We start from the raw sequence: 19,629 nt of genomic DNA, 5'->3' as shown, positions 1-19,629 counted from the left end.
TCTGTGTGTGTGTATGTACTTGTACTTGTACTTGTACAGGCGTCTTTGTGAGGACCAGTTTTATCTTTTAGCCACCAGAGTGAGGACATTTTGCCCAGGCCTCATTTCTTTAAAGGGCTGTTTGAGGGTTAACACTTGGTTTTAAGGTTCAGGTATGAATTAGGTTGAGGTTAGGGTTAGAGTAAGGGTTGGGCTTAGTCATTTAGTTTTGATGGTTAGGGTTAAGAGTAAGGGTCTAGGTAATGCATTATGTCAATGAGGGTCCTCAAAAAGATAGAAATACAAGGGTTTGTGTGTGTTATATTAATATTTCTGTGCTCAGCCTCTTATATAGTGAAGTGATATCTAGAAAAAATTCCATTGAAAACGCCACCGCTGTTATGTTACGTGTATTAGTTAAAGTAATCTTCCTAAATTTCACAAGTTGGTCGTGTGTGTGTGTGTGTGTGTGTCTGTGTGTGTGTCTGTGTGTGTGTGTGTGTGTGGTGTGTATGCAGGCCTCGGAGCAAATTGTGAAATTGGATTAATTTACATGGTTACACTCTGAGCCGGATGTTAAGATGTAACACAGACACAGACTCCCCTCCACTCCGAACTATCACCGTGGTTTAAAATGGCTCATGAGGGGCGCTTCGTGGCGTAGTGGATAGAGCGCGTACCTTATTGGCTCCGGCCTTCGTTGCAGTGGTCGCGGGTTCAAATCTGACTAGTGGACCTTTACTGCAGGTCATCCCCTCTCTCTCTGTCTCCCCATTTCAACTCTGTACTATCTAATAAAGCTTGAAAATGCCCCAAAAAAAATCTTTTAAAAAAAAAGTCAGGTTATTTTTTGTTTAATGTCTACTTGTGAAAATCAAACTTTGTTACAAAGGGATTGTAAACAAAGCGGGCCCACTTTGTTTACATTCACTTTGTTTGAATACCATTTTAGAAAACTTTCTAATTGATCAATGATTTATTTTTTTCAGCGCGCACACACACTACAGATAGGTATAGTAGAAAGATTGTGAGGAGATATTCATTGATTTTGACAAAGTAATTTGTCAACAAACATTCCCCAGAATGACCTAATATCCTTTAATTATCTGCTTTTATAACACAACAAACTGAAAAAAATATTACATTATTGGCAGATATTACATTAAAATGTTTTGACTACTACAGAGGTACAGGTATTGAAGTAATTTGTTTCCATTTTTTAAGTCTATTATCTAAATCCCATTCTCCTGTGTATTTCAGCTGCAGGGATCTTTACGGCGGAAGCTCGAGGGACACGCTCCGTCACACGTGCAGAAACAAAATGGAGTCGCCTGCGGTTTCCCCGGCCCGGACTTTAAACGTTCCCGTATGGACCCTAGCAACCTGCTACACGGGCCCTGTCACCATAACAACAACCTGACCCAGTCCCACTCCATGCAGGGCTCCTCGACTATGGCTGCTATGCAACGCAAGAACTACAGCATGATGCCCCATGGCGTGGGCACAGACATATTCAACATGACTTTGAAAGAAATGAAAAAAGAACCGATTGAAATCCAGTCTTGCGGCCAGTCGAACGCAGACATGATTTTCGACTTCAAGGAGGAAGGCAACCAGATTCAAATCGACCCGGATTTACAAGATCTTTTCGACGAGTTGACAAAGACAGTGCCCACATTGAATGACCTGGAGCTGGAGAAAATGCTCAAACAAGATGACACGTTCGGTTTGGATTTGGGACGTCCTAACTCGGCCGGGGCAGCTGCTAGCTTGTGTAGCCCGATGGATAAGCCCATCAAGTTGGAAGTTCACTCCCCAGATTATGGCCAGGTTCACTGTAATTCGCCCCAGCTTAGACCAGCCTCGGCCGGACCATCTTTCACGCTAGCTAGCACGAATGCTACGACCACATCGCAGAAGGGTAACGCTCAAGCGGGACACCAGAGAGCGACCATGCCTTGCTGGCCGGAGATATCCCACGCGGAGCAGCTGAAGCAAATGGCGGCGAATCAGCAGCAGCCTAGCTCGATGCTACATCACCACCACCAGGCTAACCCAACGGGAGGGCTCAACAGCTGGGCTCCGGCCATGACAACGCACTCCTCCACCAACGCTTTCAACCAGGACAAGGTTAGTTTAATTTTTATTTATTTATATTAGTCTCATGAATTATTTCCCTTTTATTTATACTATATCATTTTACTTTCACCTGTATTTTTTGGCTATGAGGAACTTTTGATTTTTAGTTGATTCTAGCGGCCCCTTTGGACAAAAGTGGAAGTGTTTTTAGCATGCCAGCTGTTGTTCCTGGGTCAGCGTACCCATGATAAAGGCATTAAGAAAGAAATATAGAAAAATAGCATTATTTGCACCGATGGTCTCGTTTGCTGTTACATGTCACTTATCACCATCAGAGGAAAAAATATACTGTTTCAGAAAATATTTAAAAGTTCCTTGTAGCACCTTTAAAGAACGTTGTGTTATCTTTTTGTGTATTAAAATAGCTTTATAATTAAAGTTTGATTTGATTTTTTTTTTTTTTTCAAGGTGTCCAGCCCGGGCCAACTGAGCCAGCAGAGAATCGGCCCCCAGACTAAAGGCATCAACAACTGCCTCTTCAAGTCAAACGGTCACAACGGATCTCACCACTTGGATATGAAGGTTCTCAGCATTAAACCCCAGCTGCATTTCAGCCCCAAAGCGCCCCATTCTACGGGACAGCCCATGGCCGGGATCATGGCCAACAACTCCATCAACAAGACTTCTGCCCAGCAACAGGTGACGAGCGGTCAGAACCCTCCACATTCTGGAACCCTGCACTTCCAGAACCAACAGATGGGACAGTCCGGAGCGCTGTGTCTGCAGCCCAAAGCTGGGCCTGGTCCTGGGCTGCCATTCAAACTGGCACAACAGAGACAGGTGAGGGACAAAATTCATTCATACTGGATTGGTCTTAGGTGCAGACCTGGTTATCTAGAAAATGTTTGAAAAATGAAAAAGGTGCAGTCAATGATTCTGGAGAACGCTTGTTGTCAAAATCAGTGAAAATCTCCTCAAGATCCGCTACCTTTCTGTACTGTACTGTAAAATCAATGTTTAATGCACAGCCTAGTCCCTATAAACGGGTATGAAAACAAAAGGGCCCTCCAAAGCTAGAAACATGCCTGTTTGCAGAACCAAAGGCTGTGTATTAACACTGGATTTCTTTTCAGGGCACGGCCAGGCATAGCGGATCATTAAGAAATATTCACAGATTTTGAAAACAAGCATTCTCCAGAGTCGCTGAGACCATCTTTATATCAAACTACTATAAACTTTAACCTCCTATACATGTATGTCTCCAAGTGACAGATTTCTACCTTAAAGCTGGGGTGGAGGATTTGGGGAGAAAATGGCAATTGGGATAGAGATTCGAAGTGTGTGAATATGGCATGTATGAGTCAGCTCAATGACATTGGAGTTACAAGGTTCTCTAATATTGTATTAGAGAAAAAGCTTTTCTTGTCACAAATATGACTTTCTATGAACAGTGCAATAATCAATGCAGCTTTCAACACAATATGGAAGTATGTAAAAACTAAACCGATTCAGTTTAATGTTCTTTCTACTCTTGTGAATCATGTTTCTATAGGATTTCTATTCTATTATTTTCTGTCATTTCAACACATTGTGCAAAAAGTATGGCTTGGCATTCAGCTCTTATACAAACACGTAAGCAGAAACAAAGCTGGTGCAGGTCATATGGGTTTGCTGCTCTCAGCCCTTTTGTCACCACTTTTAACAACTCACACTTGTGTGGTGTGCATGCGCAATGGCGCAGGAAATACTAGTATTAACTAATCAGATTTATTTATTTATTTTTATTTAATTTCTACTTTTTTATTCTGATTATTAATTTATCTGAATCGATTCGGAATCGTTCGAGAGAGAATCGTGATGCATCGGAGAATCGATTTTTTTTCCCACCCCTAATCTACAGTGAGTCAGTCTGAGCCCTTTTTGTTTATTAGAATATGTCAGTAACAAGGCCTTGGCAGAGTGTTAACACCAGATATTTATTCCAGCACACGCAGGTAGTGGATTGTGAGGAGGTATTCACTGATTTTGACAAAAAGTTATTCGGACAACAAGCAATCTCCAAAATAGCTGACTCAACCCTTAAATGTACTATTTGAGTCATTAATTACAACCTGTTAGAAGCATAAAGTAAAATATTGTTACCCAAATTAAATTACCCACATTTCCAACGTGATTTATTTTTTCAGAAGACGTTTAATATATTTCTTGTACATTTTATTACTTTATATAAAAAGTTGATTATAGCATTTATGCTGAAGGTATAGGCCTAGTAACATGATAGATATATCACCGTGATCCCTTTCTCTTTAGTCTTCCTCTTCAATCACTTTCCTCAGTTTTGCTTGCAGCCTTCACCTGCTGTCTCCAACAACACCAGCAATACAGTGTTGTTTGTTTGTGGACTTCATTTCCATTGTTCTAGCTTGCTGCCTATGCCCTGTACTATACTGACTCCTCCCTTGAATATGTATTTCCCCCTCGCAGTGTTCTGACGCTGACACACATAGCCAGAGCAAAGGAGCACTCTAGTGCTTTGTGTGTGTGTGTGTGTGTGTGTGTGTGTGTGTGTGTGTGTGTGTGTGTGTGTGTGTGTGTGTGTGCAGATTAACACGCAGGACTTTTCTAATTTCTCGTTGCTTGTCACGGTGGCTGCCCGTCAGCGCGCGGTAGATATGCACAGCGGGAATCGCTAATTGGAGGCTGTTGGCTACAAGGGACAAGTGCTGGAAAATGACAGTAATCTGCTTAGCCCATGGTGCCCGGAGGTTGAAGCTACTGATTTGTTATGATTGGGGAGATTTGGAACCGTCCCCCTTTTTTCTTTCTCTTTCTCTCTCTCTCTCTCTCTCTCTCTCTCTCTCTCTCTCTCTCTCTCTCTCTCTCTCTCTCTCTTTCTCGCTCTCTCTCTCTCTTGCTCTCTCTCTCCCTCTCTCTATCTATTTCTCTCTCTCTCACTCGCTCTCTGTCTCTCTCTCTCTCTCTCTTACCCTCTTTCAATTTCATGTTTTCTTCTCGCTGCTGCTAACGGTATCTGTAGCTGTCTTTGTGTGAAATGATAATGTGAGACACACAAGAGAGCGCTCATCATCCGTCAACCTCTGCACATCAAGGAAAGTGCTTTGAGTGACTGGGAGAGTGAGAGAGACAGAGAGAGGGAGGGAGAGATTGAGAGAGAGGGAGGGAGGGAGGGAGGGAGGGAGGGAGAGGGGGGAGTGGGGAAAGTGAGAGATAGAGAGAGAGAGGGAGGGAGACAGGGAGAGATGGAGGCAGATATAGAGAGGGAGAGGAAGGGAGAGAGAGAGAAAGAGAAGGAAAGAGAGAGAGGGAGAGGGAGAGACAGACATGACAGTAAACAAGGCAGGATGACAAACCCATAATCACTTTCAAAAACAAAAACTGTTTTACCTGTGAACCAGAGAAACATTTCCCGGTAGATTTCAAACTGAACGTACCGTATGGCTGTGCTTTTTCTTTTGTGTTTTGTAGTCTTAAAATGTCCTTAAAATCTATGAATATATGAGGCGGAAACACGCAAAATCTTCAAATTATCCCGTTTCAAACTGAGCCACATTTACACACACCTTAATTGAGTCAATTTTGAGATTTCGCTTCCATACAAAAATCTTACCTGCCAATATTAGGGGGTAAAGGTTTGTTAAGGGAACTTTTCCAAGGACATTAAGTTTTAATGTGCAGTTTGATGGAACAAATGTAATATGTAAACATGAAGCTAGATGGTCTATGAAATAGTGAAAATGACCAGACCTACCTTATCATTTTAGACTTTTTACAATAGGCTGATAATGGTGTATGTCTCAGCTAGCATGGAAAGGGTTACACGTCCAGCTAAGGAGAAAGGAAGAGCAGAGAGGAGAAAAAGAGTAGTCTCTTCCCATAGTGAATTTAATTAGTAATGCCAAAGAAATAAAGGCTGAAAGAGTGACCCGATCACCTGTGTAACAACTAGAAACTATAGCAGTGGACCTTCATCCTATTCAACCAAGCTGAAGACCCTCCTTTAAAGGTGCACTGTATAGTTTAAGAGGACAGGGATGTGTTTACATTTGAATTGCCTGAAGTTAGTTTACAAAACATATTTACTCTACGTGTAATTCTCTATATTGAATAATTATATCATCATAAATCAAAACTAAATTATTTTGGAGGCACCTGGAACCAAAAATAACACTAGAACAAACTGTGGGCCCTGCTGCTGTAAACAACCAACAACAGTGAAACAGTAACTTTTCAGGAAGCATTCTAACTTCAAACAGTGTTCCAGGGATGACATTTTCCTCTGAGGAAAGTTTGTTTATTCAGTTATATGGATATACCTTACACCCAAAGTTACATAGTGCAGCTTTAAAACAGCAAGAGGTGTGTGCTGGTGCTGAGTCTGAAACATGTCAAATCACACACACACACACACACACACACACACACACACACACACACACACACACACACACACACACACACACACACACACACACACACACACACACACACACACACACACACACACACACACACACACACAGCAGAGGACACCAATGCATTATGAAACCTGTGTAACTGTGGTTTGTGGGCAAAGTTATTTCAGGGTCAACATGTTGTGTTGCTGGTCACATCAGTAGTGAAGCTGTGTTTTTGTTCTACTAAAGAATAAATAACTAAATACATCTTCACCTCATCACTTGATATCGTAGAAAGACTTAAGGCAGTGGTGCATTATGCCATCTTTAGTAACTACATTCTTGTCCTTGAAGGCCACCGTTGCTTCTTTAAATGATCCTACATGATGCTAAAATGCACCGTCTCATGGCACCACATCCCTTGTAGTTAGTTAGTTAGTTAGTTAGTTAGTTAGATAATTAGGACAGTGAGTGCTGGTGTCGTAAACAATCAGTACCACCTTTTTCCAAAGGGGGCGCTAGAAACAAAATAAAACCTGAAAGTTCATCAGAGCCACTTTAAATCCTGCTCAATACTTAATAGTTCCTGCAGTAAATAATGTATCCTCATGTTTTTGTTGACTATCTCAATGCTTATTGAGTTAGAGAGTTAGTTGTAGTTGGGATAAGAGATTTGGGCCCACACACAGGGGCTGAGCTGAGCCTTGCAGGTCACTCTGTGTGTGTGTGTGTGTGTGTGTGTGTGTGTGTGTGTGTGTGTGTGTGTGTGTGTGTGTGTGTGTGTGTGTGTGTGTGTGTGTGTGTGTGTGTGTGTGTGTGTGTGTGTGTGTGTGTGTGTGTGAGAGAGAGCTGTGTGAGCTGTGTGAATGTGAAGAGGGAGTCGCTGTGTTCCTGGGAAAAGGAACTGCAGCCAAGTCCAGATGCCTTAGTGTTCCCAAGGGACAGCGTCATGACTACAGACTAGAGGAAGTGCTCTAGTGTTGTGTGTGTGTGTGTGTGTGTGTGTGTGTGTGTGTGTGTGTGTGTGTGTGTGTGTGTGTGTGTGTGTGTGTGTGTGTGAGAGAGAGAGCCGGCCTGTCAGCTGCACTGCACTGCCGCAGGACCGAGGAACGCTAAAAAATCCCAACGTTCCCTTTTAACTGTGAGGCCTGGGACACATGTGGTATTCATTTACAACAAGCTAGTGGAGAGAGAGAGATAGAGATAGAGAAAGAGAGGGAGAGAGAAGGGGAGAGAGAGAGAAAGAGAGGGAGAGGGAGAGAGAGAGAGAGAGAGAGAGGGAGGAAAAACATGGAAAACAGTTTTTATGACACATCAGGATGACAAGGAGAATTGCTCAGTTGTAAGTCTACATGCTAATAGCACTCTGTTTGTGTGAGTGTGTTGCCAGTGTCCTGCCAGTAAACAGGCATATCCTATAAAAACAAGCACTAAAGAAGCAACCTCATATAGGTACAGTATCTCACAAAAGTGAGTACACCCCTAACATTTCTTCAAATATTTCATTATATCTTTCCATGCGACAACACTGCATAAATGACACTTTGATACAATGTCAAGTAGTCAGTGTACAGCTTGTATAACAGTGTAAATTTACTGTCCCCTCAAAATAACTCGACACACAGCCATTACTGTCTAAACTGCTGGCAACAAAAGTGAGTACACCCCTAAGAAAAAATTTCCAAATTGGGCCCAAAGTGTCAATATTTTGTTTTGCCATCATTATTTTATATCACTGCCTTAACCCTCTTGGGCATGGAGTTCACTAGAGCTTCACAGGTTGCAACTGGAACCCTCTTCTACCCATTCATGACGACATCAAGGAGCTGGTGGATATTAGAGTCCTTGCGCTCCTCCATCTCCCGTTTTAGGATGCCCCAAAGATGCTCAATAGGGTTTAAGACTGGAGACATGCTTGGCCAGTCCATAACCTTTACCCTCAACTTCTTTAGCAAGCCAGTGGTCGTTCGGAGGGGTGTTTGGGGTCGTTATCATGTTGCAGTACTGCCCTGCGGCCCAGTTTATGAAGGGAGGGGATCATGCTCTGCTTCAGTATGTCACAGTACATGTTAGAATTCAATTAACTGTAGCTCCCCAGTGCTGGCAGCACTCATGCAGCCCCAGACCATGACATTCCAACCACCATGCTTGACTCTAGGCAAGACACACTTGTCTTTGTACTCCTCACCTGGTTGCCGCTCCACACTCTTAACACCATCTGAACCAAATAAATGTATTTTGGTCTCATCAGACCACAGGACATGGATTACTGCAACCATGTCCTGTGGTCTGATGAGACCAAAATACATTTTTGTTTGTCTGTTTGTCTTCAGCAAACTTTTTGTGGGGTTTCTTGTGCATCATCTTTAGAATAGGCTTCCTTCTGGTATGACAGCCATGCAGACCAGTATGATGCAGAGTGCGGCGTATGGTCTGAGCACTGACAAGTTGACCCCCCACCCCTTCAAGCCCTTCAGCAATGCTGGCAGCACTCATACGTCTATTTTCCAAAGCCAACCTCTGTGTACGACGCTGACCATGTGCACTCAACCTTCGTAAACTGGGCCGCAGGGAGGTATTGCAACATGATAACGACCCCAAACACACCTCCAAGACGACCAGTGGCTTGCTAAAAAAGCTGAGGGTAAAGGTTATGGCCTGGCCATGCATGTCTCCAGACCTAAACCCTATTGAGCATCTTTGGGGCATCGTCAAACGGGAGATGGAGGAGCGCAAGGTCTTTAATATCCACCAGCTCTGTGATGCTGTCATAAATGGGTGGAAGAGGGTTCCAGTTGCAACCTGTGAAGCTCTAGTGAACTCCATGCCCAAGAGGGTTAAGGCAGTGCTGGAATATAATGGTGGCCACACAAAATATTTACACTTTGGGCCCAATTTGTAAATTTTTTCTAAGGGGTGTACTCACTTTTGTTGCCAGCAGTTTAGACATTTATGGCTGTGTGTCGAGTTATTTTGAGGGGACAGTAAATTTACACTGTTATACAAGCTGTACACTGACTACTTTACATTGTATCAAAGTGTAATTTCTTCAGTGTTGTCCCATGGAAAGATATAAAGAAAAATGTGAAGAAATGTGAGGGTGTATATAAATGCCTTGACCATTTCTTCAAAAATAGAGCTGATCAGTTAATCTGATTGGATTTATTTTATGTATTTCATCCATTTCTAAAAAATACTGCAACTTGCAACATTTCTCTTTAAACTTTTTAACAAAGTTGAAGAAAAACCAACTGGCAACCAAACAATTAGGTACATGATATGGTTACACAGCAGTTTATTATGCAAAACATGGAAAAAATGTTACTAGAAAAAATGTAAACACACTTCTACTATCTCACACATAATGAACAGGCCCAATAATATTAAAGAAGTGAAACACTTGTAAAAATCCCCTAAAGACGCAACCTGTGACGACAAATATTAGTAAGCAACTTCTCCAAAAACAAATGCCCATAGTGTGTGTGTGTGTGTGTGTGTGTGTGTGTGTGTGTGTGTGTGTGTGTGTGTGTGTGTGTAGCCTACTTCTGCAGGAGAAATGTCTGGTAATGTTCACAATTTCTCACAGTCTGAGTAAGTGGCTCGAGTGAATCAAAGCCGCCAGTGACTCCGCTTGTAGTAACAGGAGAAACCACTGTTTTGATGTTAAAGTCCCATGTGTAAACCTCATTGCCACGCTCGGTTTGCACACACACACACACACACACACACACACACACACACACACACACACACACACACACACACACACACACACACACACACACACACACACATACACACACAGTCATGCTCGGTTTGCTGTGTGGGTTGAACTGAGTGAATATTCGCTTGTGAAATGGCTTGAAAAATGACTCCAACTTCCCTCTCCCTCTGATCTCGTGTAGTTAGTTCTCCAAATTTCAAAGGCCCATTCATTAACATTCAATCACACGCACGCACGCACAAACACACACACACACACACACACACACACACACACACACACACACACACACACACACACACACACACAGACATTTGTATAGCTATACTTATGAGGACACTCTAACCCTATTGACATATTGGATTCCCTAACCCTTACCCTAACCATCAAAACTAATTGCTTAACCCCAACCCTTACACTAACCCTAACATAAACCTAATTCATACTTGAACCTTAAAACCTAGTGTTAACACGCAAACAGCCCTTTAAAGGGCTGTCCCAAAATGTCCTCACTTTCCAAACATTTCCTCACTTCTAAGTGTGTTTTACAAGTACACACACACACACACACACTCTCTTCCTTCTCTCCACGACGTCACCACCACCCTGTAGAGATTCATCCATTGAGTAATAGCTTCCGTTAAATGCACCGTTGGTTGTTTGATCCATTTCACCCTGGGAAACATTTTAAACAAACACAACGACTGACATTATATACACAGCGGCGGTTGACTTGGGTTTGCTGCACATTAACCTCTTTAGTGACAAATGTTCTCAGTCTGTTGAAGCCGGAGCAAAGGGACGTTGTGTTGTTATGTCCACAAGAAAGACAGGTTTTACTAAGTGCTTGGATGGTCGGCACAGCTGACTTAGGAAAGCTTAACAAATGTATTTATAATGATAGCTTAATACATGTAGTTTCATAGCCTCTGTAATACAAGAACTAAAGCTCAGAATGCTTTACAATGATACAATTAGATGCATTTCAAGCTTCCCATTAAAGGTGGTGTCAGTGATTCAATGCTTTTTGTCAAAACTGCTTTTTGTCGAAAAAAGTTTATATCTCCTCACAATCTATCTGTCAATACTGATTGTGTGCTAAAGAAAAATCTGATGTTAATGCACAGCCTAGTCTCTGTAAACTGGTATGTAAACAAAGGGGTCCCACCATAGCTAGCAACATGCCTATAGAGCCTAGGCTGTGTATTAACCCTGGATCCTTTTTTCAGCGCCCACAGGACAGGTTGCGAAACGTGAGGAGACGTTCAATGATTTTTGGCAAAATGTGATTTTGTCAACAAGCATTTTCCAGAATCACTGACTCCACCTTTAAAATCATAAACGCCATATGCATTACAAGGACATCTAACATATTAAAACAGTGATTGCGAAATCTGATAGCCTACGTTTATCCCTCAAGACTTCAAACACAAAACAGCTCATTTTGAATTTTTTCAATTTCATGTGAGTGCTGCCCTGCTGCTAGCCTACAACATTTTAATCAGTGTGATAGTGTCGCGAGCCAAACTGTTATTTTTTCTAGTGGATGGAATGCTTCCGTGCCAAAGCCAACACCACACACACACACACACACACACACACACACACACACACACACACACACACACACACACACAGTGATCGGTAGAGGAAAAGGCTTATTATTAAATGGAGGTAGTCACGGCGCTGGCAGCTCTCAAACTCCCTGTTGGCACACACACTCTCTGCTGTCTCAGGGATTCTTTCCACTCTCTTTAGACACAATTATCAGGGGAATAGCAGTACAGGGCCTTGAGGAAGGGCTTGGGCTAACACACACACACACACACACACACACACACACACACACACACACACACACAGTCAGTCTGCAGAGGGAGTAGCCTTGACCACATTCTGGAGGTTGAAAAGCATCTTTGAAACAGATTAGGATGTCTTGTACAGTTTTGCCCTCTAGTGGTCGAATCATGTTATTGCATTGTCTTTGTTGGTTTAGTTTTCTTTCTATTATAACAGCTTTCACATCACTTAGCTACAATCTACAGGGAATTAACGGTTCACTAGTTAAGGCCAGACATTGCAGGTAAAGTGTCTGTTTCTCATTTGTTTGTTGTTATTTATTTTTTCTTGTATGGTAACATTTTTAAATTGTAGATATCATCATGAACCTTTGTCATTTGATTTTTGAAACTAAACAATTTTTTTTATACAGGGGAGAACGGGGTAATCTGAGCCACTTTTTACATTTGCTCCCCTCTAAGCGAGCTAAAATTACTTAACACTCAAATGTACACATTTCCCATTAATTCAGGATGTTTCCTAGAAATGGGCATTAGCAGATTTTTTTCAAGACAAAGGGCAGTGAAAATATGATTGTTTTAAAAAAAGTTCTCATGTGGCTCACTTTACCCCAGCTGTGGGGTAAACTGAGACAGACCAGAAAAATCAAGGGGGTAAAGTGAACCACTTACTTTTTCCACTCTGAAACTACCATAACAACACATATTGTAACAGTTAGAATCCTGAAAGCTAGCCACACATTCCAGAACTAATGTCTGACTAGTAAAATAATTATGGGGTTTGGTCAATTAAGCAAAGCAAATTTTCTAAACACTTGAAAGTAACTCTGAACAAAATCAAATACAACATATTATAATTCAAAAGGTTTTAATAAGATTCAAATGAAAGATAGAACCAGTTAGATTAGAACACAGTCTGGGGGTCAGAACATAGGACCCTTAGAGCCAGCTTGTGTCTGGGGGTCAAAGCATAGGAAAATCAGAACCAGCGAGAACAGCCTGGGACTCAGAACACAGGAGAAGACCCAACTGGATTATAACATCAGCCTGTCATACTCTACAACTAGGCCTACTCTACATGGAAAGGTGCTCTTTCCGTGTGGTTGCCCCAGGTTGTCTTCCTGGTGTATTTCCTTGGCATGATGGCTTTTCTACAATGTGTATGACATTAAAATAAAACATATGTTATGTAATATTACATTAAAATATGTTTAAGACTAAACTTAACTTGTGCCTCATGGTGGGGGAAAGTGAGACAGTGGCTCACTTTCCCCCACAGCATTTGGCTCACTTACCCCCACCACCACAATTTGAGAAAAAACTACCTCTCTTAGCATTTCAGGCTAATCTTTAGCTAATATCATCACATGGTTTTTATATGTTGGTAGTTCATCAACACGTATGATAGAAGTTTTTCTACGTGAATACATTTGCTTTGGCACAACAGTTGATTAAGTTGACAGAAAGAACATTTACTTTTACATGCAAAATACCTATTTTGGTGAAAAAAACATGCTTACCACAGCACCATGAGGTCCTCTCTTTCAGGGCCATGGGGAAATGAGAGGGGCTTGAAAACTTATATCTCACATGACCACAAATGTTTTCCGTTGCTTAGATACAGGGGGTGGCTCACATTACCCGATGCCTCAGATTCCCCTGTTCTCCCCTACAATTTTTTCAGAAATGTTTGAATAAATATGCAAATTTGGCTATTCCTAACTAATTAAGTGTGCATCTCTTTACAAACCAAACATCTAGATGTTGTATACAGTAAAGCCAGTGTTACATTTTCATTTCATTTTTTGTTTTGAGAACTTATTAGTGTCCAACATGTTTACCGTACAGATTTTGGATACAGCTTCTTCTTTTTTTCATTTGGTAAATCAAAAAATGTCTATGTATGTACAGGTCATAATAATGCATTTTTTGGCACGTTTTGAAGAAATAAAAGTGTGAAATATCAATGCTTTTTGCTTGCAGTATCTCACCTTAACTTAAAATCATTATGTCTGTCTCCTTAGTGTGTTCCTCCTGGTCCGAGGCTTCCCACCAACCTAGGAGTCATGTCAGGACAGACGCAGCCGCGGCAACCAGCGCCGAGCAACCAGCAGAAAGGCCCGCTCAAAACTCAGGCTATGCACAGACAGCTCAACCAGCAACAGCACAACATTAGCAACTCAGTAAGATACATATTACATCATACTTTTTTTTATGTGTTTAAGTTTTCTGGTTCAGGATGTAAAATTCCAGACTCTAACACCGAAATGACAACACAATGAATTACTTTGAAATCACAACAATTTCATATTTCATCAGTAAAAATTATTTACATATGTTACATTACTAAATGAATAACAGCTTCCTATAGTGGAATTCACACTTTGTAATAATAAGGTGGAATTGATAAATTATCTTTTCATTATTCACAATTTTATTTATTTTTTCTTTCTGTTTCCAGGACAAAGACAGCGCCCATGATCAGTTCAGTCGTCACCTCACCAGACCGCCGCCCGACTACAAGCAGCCCAGGGGTCTGGTGGGAGTCCAGCAAGGGAACATATACACAGGTACAGAGCATCCTGTTCGAATATGTTGTTACAAGTGTTTGTCATTCATGTATCTAATTATGCCTTCTTATTTTGTGTAACATCATTATTTTCTGTATATAAATACATTCCATGTTAGGAAAACACACAAACTGAAATTATGACTTTATTCTATATTACTTTTTTTCTCTATTTTTGTAACATTGTGCTATGTTTTTTCACAGAATTTTCCCTTTATTTTCATAATTAATTTTTTTTTCTTTAGCATTGCCCTTATACTCCTTCATACCATTAAAATATATAAATACCCAAAAACTTAAAGCCTCTCTGTATCTCTCTTCCAGGTCCAGCCCCCTCCCAGTCTTGCAGCAGTGTCCCTGACAGCGAGCTTCAGTCCCTGTCCTGTCACCTCCCCGGTGGGACGGTCCCAAAGATGAACCCCTCCATCAACCCCTCTCCATCCGACCGGCGCTTCAGCATGGGGCCCGAGTGTCACCCCAACCCCTGCATCGGACAGTTTCAACAACAGCACAATCAAACTCGCATGGGACTGAATCCAAATCAAAACAAAGCCAGGTTTTTGGGTCCTCCTAACGCACTCGCAAATACTTTTAGTATGAACAATGTAGCAAGCGTACAACACTCTAGAACCCCAGCTGAGATGCATAACTCGGGGGTCCCAGGACAGGGCATGGGAGGCCTGATGAAAAACGTCAACATGGGATGGGGATCGGCCAATAAGCAAGTGCCCACGGGACTCAATGTTAGAAGGCTACCCAATCCAATGCAGCCTCAGGATATGCCAACCCACCCATACCAACAACAGAGGCACATAGGCCCCCCAAATCAAGTGGCCCCAGATATCGGGATGCTGCCTATTAACCCCTCTATGAGAGACATAGGCCCACCACGACCCAACCAAGCTATGATGCGATCGCAGACGAATTTGGGGAATTTGAACCAGGCGTCTCCCGAGCAAAGGGTTCCGGCGAATAGCTTTGCGGAGCCCAATGCTAGTGGCGCTAGCGTAAGCAGCTACCAGAGTAACCGTGCCAACCGTTTGACCTTTGACTTCCTTCCAGAGGGAGATAACACCGTCCCGGGGATCAACACAGATTCTGACTTCATAGACTCGCTGCTGAAGTCCGGATCTGGGAACGACGATTGGATGAAAGATATTAATTTGGATGAGATTCTGGGCGGTCACTCGTAAGAGATTTTGACAATGCATTTCAAGTTATATAGAAGTTATTGATGTGATATGTATGTAGCAGGCAATACTGTGATAACTACTGATAACGTAATAATTAACAATAATGTATAAACATTTAAAAAATACGTTTTTTAAAGCGAGAAAGCCGGAAATGTAGTAACTTGCAGGATGTAGTAAGACGTGATAACATTCCTGAACCAATTACGTAACAACTTTTTGCTAATAATGTATAATATATTTGGCAAAAGGATAATGGTATATTGGTATGTTAACAAGGGCCCACCATTGCTAGCAACATGCCCATTTATAGAGCCTAGGCTGTGTATTAACACTGGATTTTTTTTTCAGTGCACACACAAGTAGGTGATCATGAGGAGATATTCACTGATTTTGACAAAGTGATTTTGACAACAAGCGTTCTCCAGAATCACTGACTACATCTTTAATTTAATACAACAATGTTATTGTCAAAAAGTTCAAAAATGATTGGTTCTGTTGGAATTGTATCACATTTTTGGCAAGTTACTACAAAATGATTATTTTATTGGCAGTTATTACGATATCAACCGCTATCACATTAGTGGCTGCTACAATGTAAGGGGGAGAATTTTTTTTTAAATAATGTTAAAAATTGAATTTTATAAACACATTATTCAAGTATACTGTATCGTTTTGTATTGTATTTACTGTGAAATAAATTTGTGTTCTGTCCTTAGTAGTCTAAGTCAGCATATTTGGTTCCTAAAATATATGCAAAGAAACATATTTTTTCTTTGTACTTTGTCACTATTTCTGTGGTCTATTTTGTCATTTTCATGCTGTAGTGCCGTCGTGTAGGATAACGAACCAACATTTCACTGTGAAAAAATACATTGCCATGTTGCGTTCAAGTACATCCCGGTATTCCGAGTTATATTTCAAAACGTGCATCAAGACACTATTTAGCATGATACGGCATTAACCTTCAGATCATTTTGCTACCACAACATACACACACTTACACACACATACACACACACATGCACACACACACACCGACACACAAAAGAAAATCTTGCCACACCAGATGTTTTCTTACTTACTGTTCAAACGTTTTCATCTGTGGTAGTTTTTGATGCAGTATAAATAATGTAACATTTAGTTTTTTTATATTTAATAATTATTGGGATAGTAATGACATTATAATACATGTAATTAATAAAACTGATTTGAATAAATGAATAAATAAAACGTGTTGTTTCTATTTGTTTTCTTCTTAAAACGATTCTTCAGTTTACATTTTGTAGCAAATCTTCACTCGAGCAATCATTCGAAAGTTTATTTTGAAGGTTTTCCATGGCTATATATATATTCTTAAGTTGCTCGTTATTTTGGTTTATTTCTCAGATATGCTACCCAGGCTGTGTTCGAAAAGTCCTACTAACGTCCTCTCTCCTACATACTCAACATGTATATACTACATAGGCGTAGACTTTGAGGGGGAAAGTCTGACGCTCATGAAACTTACTCGACTTATTAACATCCGTCATGCAAAGGGGGGGGGGGGGGGGGGGCTTTTCAAACTTGATTTCTCTTCATGCGAGAATCAAATCCTTTGGTGGGTATATTTGCATGACTGATGTTAAGTTTCATAAGCGTCAGACTTTCCTTGTGGGAGATAGCAACCCTAGCCCAACCCTTTAACCTACAGAAAATAAATGGAATTCAATGAAAATACCCCATAAATGGACTGGCTTGCTGTGAAAAGCTCCCTCCCAAAATTGATGTATCTTCATCCTAGAATCAAATCCTTTGGTGTGTATATTTGCATGACTGATGTTAATATGTGGAGTAAGTTTCATGAGCGTCAGACTTTCCTTGTGGGAGATAGCAACCCTAGCCCAACCCTAACCCTACAGAAAATAAATGAAATTCAATGTAAATCGCCCCAAAATAGACTGGCTTGCTGTGAAAAGCACCCCATCTCAAAATTGATTTCTCTTAATCCGAGAATCAAATCCTTTGGTGGGTATATTTGCATGACTGATGTTAATATGTGGAGTAAGTTTCAGGGGAGTCAGACTTTCCTTGTGGGAGATAGCAACCCTAGCTCAACTCTAATCCTACAGAAAATGAATGGAATTCAATGCAAATACCCCAAAAATGGACTGGCTTGCTGTGAAAAGCAATCCCTCTCAAAATTGATTTCTCTTCATCCGAGAATCAAATCCTTTGGTGGGTATATTTGCATGACTGATGTTAATAAGTGTAGTAAGTTTCAGGGGAGTCAGACTTTTCTTATGGGAGATGGCAACCCTAGCTCAACCCCTAAAACTAAAGAAAATTAATGGAATTCAATGTAAATCGCCCCAAAATGGACTGGCTTGCTGTGAAAAGCTCCCTCTCAAAATTGATTTCTCTTTATCCGAGAATCAAATCCTTTGGTGGGTATATTTGCATGGCTGATGTTAATAAGTGGAGTAAGTTTCATAAGCGTCATACTTTCCTTGTCGGAGATAGCAACCCTAGCCCAACCCTAACCCTACAGAAAATAAATGGAATTCAATGAAAATAGCCCAAAAATGGACTGGCTTGCCGTGAAAAGCACCCCCTTTCAAAATTGATTTTGCTTCATCCGAGAATCAAATCATTTGGTGGGTATATGTACGGATATATATACATATATGGATACATGCATTGAATTCCATTTATTTTCTGTAGGATTAGGTTTGTCCTAGGGTTGCTATCTCCCACAAGGAAAGTCTGACAGTCATGAAACTTACTCCACTTATTAACATCAGTCATGCAAATATACCCACCAAAGTATTTGATTCTCGGATGAAGAGAAATCAATTTTGGGAGGGGCGCTTTTCACAGGTTACATAGGCTGCCTATGTAATATGTCGTTTTGAGTGAAAAAACGACAGTGTAACCTATGTCGTTTTGAAATGGAATGAACGCACACAATCTGTAGCCCCTTTTACACAGCCAGTGAAAGCCGGGAATATGCCGGCCTGTCGGCCCTCCGCCCTGCTGTATAAATGCGACTGTTGTGGAAATGTTTATTACAGTCATAATAATTATGTGTTTATATAGACTAATGCCATCTTGACTCTAAATAAACAGAAGTTAATCAACAAAAGTTCTGACCTTATGGTGAAGGTTCTGACCGTATGGTGAAGGTTGTTATGTTCTGATTATGTTCTGAGATACTCAAACGGCGTACGGGAATGTATGTTTTGACTGAGAAGGCTCCGGAGAACTGTGTCTGCAAGTTAATGAACAATATATATGACTGAGGAGATTGATTCTTCCTCAGTCAGTTTTCTGCTCTCTCCCTATGAGAGTCGTAGTTGCTGATTCTTGTTTGCAAACAATTAAACTATCTTTTATTATACTCTTAACATTGTGTCATCTGGTATTTTTGCCAACTCTCACCCGAACACTAGACAAGCTGTTTTTTCAGTTCCACGACACGACCGTTGCGGAACAGGGGAAGAAAGGTGCGAGAGATTGTTCCGGGAATTTTACTACCTCGGGGGGGGGGGGGGGGGGGGTAGTAAGATTGCAGACACAATCAGTTCCGCCTCTCTGTATAAATGCGGCCAGCTTGTTGATGCGGAACAGGGGGGCGTTTGACGTTCCATAGCCTACGTTCTAAACATGCGACCATGTTAGCAGTTGAAGGACGTGTGTCCTTCAACTGGACATCAGGCCGCATTACCACGGCGGCCTGATGTCCAGTAAAAATCACCAAATAAAAGGAACAGCGTATAATCTAGCTGATCATAAGGTCCGCTGCTCAATCCAAACCCCCACGCTTCATTTTGCAGAGTTTATGAGTCTATTTCTGCCCGGGGGAAGTTGTACAATGAAGTAGGAAAGATAGGCT

General features: G+C 41.3%; 1 protein-coding gene across 1 annotated transcript in view; it reads left to right on the top strand.

Annotated features, from left to right (window-relative positions):
- maml2 (mastermind like transcriptional coactivator 2) overlaps positions 1-16,941 on the top strand; it is a 56,909-nt gene extending 39,968 nt beyond the window's left edge. The window contains exons 2-6 of the mRNA XM_080054122.1: positions 1,240-2,109; positions 2,527-2,898; positions 14,021-14,179; positions 14,458-14,566; positions 14,890-16,941. Of these exons, the coding sequence (XP_079910248.1) occupies positions 1,240-2,109; positions 2,527-2,898; positions 14,021-14,179; positions 14,458-14,566; positions 14,890-15,758 (2,379 nt within the window). The 3' untranslated portion in view covers positions 15,759-16,941. The remainder of the gene's footprint in view (positions 1-1,239; positions 2,110-2,526; positions 2,899-14,020; positions 14,180-14,457; positions 14,567-14,889) is intronic.
- The last annotated feature ends 2,688 nt before the right edge of the window (positions 16,942-19,629 follow it).

This window comes from Ammodytes marinus, assembly GCF_949987685.1.
Source record: "Ammodytes marinus genome assembly, chromosome: 3".
Lineage (NCBI taxonomy): Eukaryota > Metazoa > Chordata > Actinopteri > Uranoscopiformes > Ammodytidae > Ammodytes > Ammodytes marinus.
The sequence above is the reverse complement of the archived record's forward strand: the minus strand, read 5'-3'. Positions and strand labels throughout refer to the sequence as shown.